This window comes from Atta colombica, unplaced genomic scaffold, assembly GCF_001594045.1.
Source record: "Atta colombica isolate Treedump-2 unplaced genomic scaffold, Acol1.0 scaffold82, whole genome shotgun sequence".
NCBI lineage: Eukaryota > Metazoa > Arthropoda > Insecta > Hymenoptera > Formicidae > Atta > Atta colombica.
Genome location: NW_017259575.1, coordinates 522,123 through 527,104, shown reverse-complemented (window position 1 = coordinate 527,104; position 4,982 = coordinate 522,123). Strand labels below are relative to the sequence as shown.

The 4,982-nt window shown below is 33.1% G+C and overlaps 2 protein-coding genes across 2 annotated transcripts in view; both read left to right on the top strand.

Moving 5' to 3' along the window:
• Nucleotides 1-2,236, top strand: part of LOC108692732 (short-chain dehydrogenase/reductase family 16C member 6-like) — a 5,792-nt gene extending 3,556 nt beyond the window's left edge. Inside the window, exon 8 of the mRNA XM_018201125.1 lies at nucleotides 1,897-2,236. Within this exon, the coding sequence (XP_018056614.1) occupies nucleotides 1,897-2,236 (340 nt within the window). The remainder of the gene's footprint in view (nucleotides 1-1,896) is intronic.
• The window catches only part of LOC108692739 (IDLSRF-like peptide), a 7,172-nt gene continuing 4,041 nt past the window's right edge, over nucleotides 1,852-4,982 (top strand). The window contains exon 1 of the mRNA XM_018201139.1: nucleotides 1,852-2,599. Coding sequence (XP_018056628.1) covers nucleotides 2,470-2,599 — 130 coding nt within the window. The 5' untranslated portion in view covers nucleotides 1,852-2,469. The remainder of the gene's footprint in view (nucleotides 2,600-4,982) is intronic.

Below are 4,982 nucleotides of genomic sequence, written 5' to 3'. Positions count from 1 at the left end.
ATATAATGTATATAAAATGTAGTTACATATGTAATATAATTGTTTATAAGCCTAAATTAAAAACCTCAATAATATATTCTGCTAATTTTCTAAAAAATTCTATCATAAAATATCACTAGAAATTATATCAAGGCAATCATATCCTCTCAATCCTATTTTTGCACCAGCAATGCAGCATGCAAATTTAATAGCCTGTTGTAGAACTGTTTCATTAATAAATTTTTTGCTCAATTGCGTTTACTTCGAGTAAAAAATGTATAAGATTAAATTTATATTGCAGAATAGAAGTCTCGATGAAGAAGTTGATTATGTTGAATTATATAAAATAATAGTTTTAAAATTATATAATAATCAATATGATAATCAATTACCAAATAGTAAAATTTTTATGATAAAAAAATAGAACGTTTGTTTCATAGAAAATGATTAAAAAAGGAAATTAGAAATAAAAATTTTTTGTCAAAACGACAAATGTATACATTAAAAAATTTATAGAATTTATAAAAATAAAATAACAGATTTTTTTCTGTTTAATTTAATAGAATAATTTCATATATAAAAAAAGAATAATTTTTTTACATCAATAAATTTTAATCTTTTCGACGATAGAAATATATCACTAGAATATTGAGATACTTAAATTTTACGAATTATGATAATATATCAAGAAAATACATTGTATTATTCGTTTATATTTTTATCGGTCGGATACAATATATTTGTTATTTTTTTTTTATCGAAGTTTCTTATCAACATTGATGCGTACCTCTTCTTTTTATCGCGTGCTATTCTATATGTATAAAGTTAAGAAAAGATAAAAGAAGAAAAAATTAGTCAAATTACATTTGATTAAAATAACAAATGAATACGGTTAAATTCATAGAATTTATAAGAATAAAATAACAGATTTTTTTTCAATTTTCAATAAACTTTTTCGATTGTAGAAATATATCACTGGAGTTTGACTATTGCAAAATTATTATTAACAGTTTCGTAATAATATACATATATTGAATATATATTCTTGTGTTTAACGTAGTACGCATCTTCATTTATTTAGAATATCGCGCTGAATAATCTACGCAAATTCCGGGCGTTCATTCTTTGCGATTGAAAGTAATCGATATTGCGATGTTCTATTGCAGTAAACGGTATTACTCGACATTACGTGACGATTATTTATTCAATCTCATTTGAAGATGCAGCCAAAGTATCGCGCGCCATTTGAGAAGCTATTATTCACGACGTCGAGTAATGACGATGATTCTCAATTAGATAACAGCGGATTCGCTATAAAATTACTAAACGTCGACATATTATCACGGGCGCTTAAAAGTATACGCTTGTAACGACAAGCGAAAGTTACCTATTGAGAAAGTAGGAGCGTAACAGCGAGTTGGGAACGGAGCGTGATAAGAGGAAACATACTTGGTGAGAAGAGAGAGATAAAGAAAGGAGGAAATATTATAGTATGCCGATTATGTGAAATATTAATAATAATTTAATGCAATGGTAAAAGATATCAACGGTGAAAAAAAAATGAAGATCTTAATAATTCCGACGCATCGTAGTTGAATGCATTATCAATCCCTCGTTTACGCCACTGGGCGACGAGGGGTTGAAATCGATGCGAGCGCAACGGCAAGCGTGGGTGTTCCAGGGTAGACCTGTGATCTCGCGCTTTTCGATTGGCCGTATCGAGCGTAACCCAACGGCCGATTGGTCGACCAGTCTCTCCCACGCATCCTCTTCGTCCTCCCCCTCCCCCTCCCCCTCCTCTTCCCCAAGTACCAACCTACCAACGCGAGCCGGCCGCAGGCGCAGGTGAGTTCGCGTGGCGCAGGTGTGTACTGTGTTTGCACTTCGCACTTCGCACTTCACAGTGTGGCTGTGCAGCGTCCATCAAAAGGGATCTTTTTCTTACGGGCATAAGTGGGAGAAGGAGGTGGCAAGGGAGCGAGGTGGTGGCTCCGAGGGAGCGAGAGACCAGAAAGATTCCGAGAAAGGCCGAACGAAGTGGGTGGTGAGAGCGACCTCGCCGCGCGCCGTTAACATTCGCTCGCACCCACGCATACAGAATTACAGACGCAGCGCAGCTGAAGCGGAGTGCTCAAGTGCTCTCGGGGCGAGGGACCTTGCGCGAGCCACCCCGAGGAGTTACTCCAACACCTTGGTCATTGGTGGCGCACCAGATACAACCAGATATCAACGAGCGAGCGTGCGAGCGAGTAGGTGATTCTTGCGAGAGGGTGACGATACATTACTGGGTTCGCGTTCGCGAGGAGGAATCAAGGATTTTCTTCAGGGAGAATTAAGAGAAGCCCCTTTCCAGCAAAAAGTGAAAAAGAGAAAGAGAGGAAGAGGGAGCCCGAACTTGACTTGTAGTCACAGCAGCAATAGAGCAAAGAAGAAGATAAAGGAAGGCCTGTCTTACTATTCTTAACTTGTAAACGCATTCGCGAAGCAAGGATGGTACGGAGATTCTGTAACGGTGCGGTTGCACTTGGCATCGCCCTGACGGCCTGCGCCGCTTTTCCGCGCGCCGTCATGGCGATCGACCTCAGCCGCTTCTACGGTCATTTCAACACGAAACGTTCGGGTAAGTCGATAACGGGAAATCTATACACGAAGGAATTAAGAAACGATGAAAATTCATTAATGTACCTTCGATAAAAGCATCATTCTGAATTGCCTACGAGACCACGAGTTTTAGGCGCGCAATCGTAAAACGATCGTATGGAAGAAATCACGCAAAAATAAAATCATGTAGATAGTTCTGTAAAAAAAAAATTATTTCAAAGTTCTTTTCGAGAAAATCAAAGGAATTGCATATAAATTGACATATAAATGTTTATTATAAGAATGATGCAATTTTAATGAAACTTTTATCGAATGATTTTATAAATTGTAGAATATTCAAGTGAAGATGAAATGTGTGTGTTTTTCATATATTTCAAAAAATATTATTTTTTCCATTATTATTTTTATGTTTGTAAAATTTTTATCACAATAAAACATAGTTTTTTTTGCATCCTGCTCTCTACATAAATTTTTACATTACATTTATTTAATTGATTTATTCGCCTTATGGAATTTATCTTCATTATTTTTATTACAGTACATACGACAATATATCTATATATAAAGTTATTTAAAAGCGATAATCTTACTAAATATCTCAAATATTACTAAAATTTCAAATATTCGTTTATACTTAGTTTTATACTTAGTTTTCTCAGTTGTTTTCTTTTCGCTTAAACATTTTGCAATTTAAAATAAAAATTATTTCGGAATATTTTATTACAATATATTTTCACAATTTACTACATTTTATGCTTTCATATTTTTTTGACGAATACTAATAATTTGTTTATATAAAGTTGTAGCAATTGGATAACAGCTTTAATTGTTTATGATAAATTTAAACATGTATTTATATATTTTATGCAATATCAACGTCAAATGTTTCTAGAGAATATATAATATATAGAATATATTTCTATAGAATATATAAATTAGACACATAGACATTTGAAGGGTAACTCGTGCTATTATACTGTCTGTCCAAACCTAATTTTAACTACTGCAATCGTTGAAACATAACAACTATAACAGCTTAAGAAACTAATTTACAGCTCACGTGATTACGAAATTTTAACTAGAGAAGCTTGCAAGCATATATCAATTAAACATATTAGCTTTACATGAAAGCTTACGAATGAATTTGCATATATAATCCTTATCTCGCTTATGTCGAAATACATAAATAAGCTGTTCCACTTCCACTTTCATCTAATTAATTCCTCGACTACTTGACTAGGTTGACTTTACGAGAATTTAAAGAAATTATTCATTGCATCCAACTTCTTACAGCTTTATATACATATTTATTTATTCAAATTATTATATAATCGAACCAGTGACGAATTTGTAAGCAAAATCTGCTTGAAATTAACTAAAGAATATATAATCGTAGGTTCGAGAGATTAAGAATTAAAAATGAAATAATTAAAAACTTTTTCTTTCACGTGTAACGTTCGAGATATACGTAGTTACACGTGTAAACTTTAGCTGACAGGAAGTAAGCTAAAGTAAACGTTTATATATGAGCTCACGCGGGACATTTATAAGGGTATGGAATGGAGAGAAAGCTTTCAAGAGATACTGTCGCCGTTTATCATGTTTCTCCTGATAAACATTCATTAAAATTAATAGATCCGGAAAATTGCGACGGAGATGTTTCGTTGAAACTCGGCCATACTCTGGTTAGTTATACGTGTACGTATACATTCGCTCGGTCAATAACGCGCATACTTAACGCATACCGAGTCACATATAGCCGATGACATTTAGAAACACGCGTTTTTACTCAGTTCGCGGCTATTCAGAGCCGGGATATCGCGAAGCAGGTTTCATGCGGTCGTTGCATCCCCTATCTTACTTACGCTCCCGTTTCTTGTAATTATTTATTGCTAAAGAATATAATTTTTCTAAACAAAAGTAATCATATTGCAAAGTTATACCAATTAAAACACTTTAAATTCACTTTATTTTCAATCTCTTACTCAATACAGTTTGATATTAAAACTATCATATTTAATATTCATTGTCTCACTCAAATCCCCATTTCTCTCGTAATTGTCTATTGCATAAATTTATTTTTTCTAATAAAAAGTAATGATATTGCAAAGTTGTACTGACTAAAAAAAAAATTAGACCCATTTTATAATTCTATCTTTCACTGTGCTTTGAACTAAAAATATTATTCCCTTATTTCTCATAATTATCTTTTGCATAAATCTATTATTTCTAAAAAGAATAATGAGATTGCAAAGTTGCGTCAACTAAAAAAATTTAGACCTACTTTATAATTCTTCCATCTCTTTCACCGTGCTTTGATACTAAAAATATTATATCCAATATATCCCTTGTTTGAACCAAGCTCCCTGTTTTTCATAATTGTCTATTGCATAAATCTATTT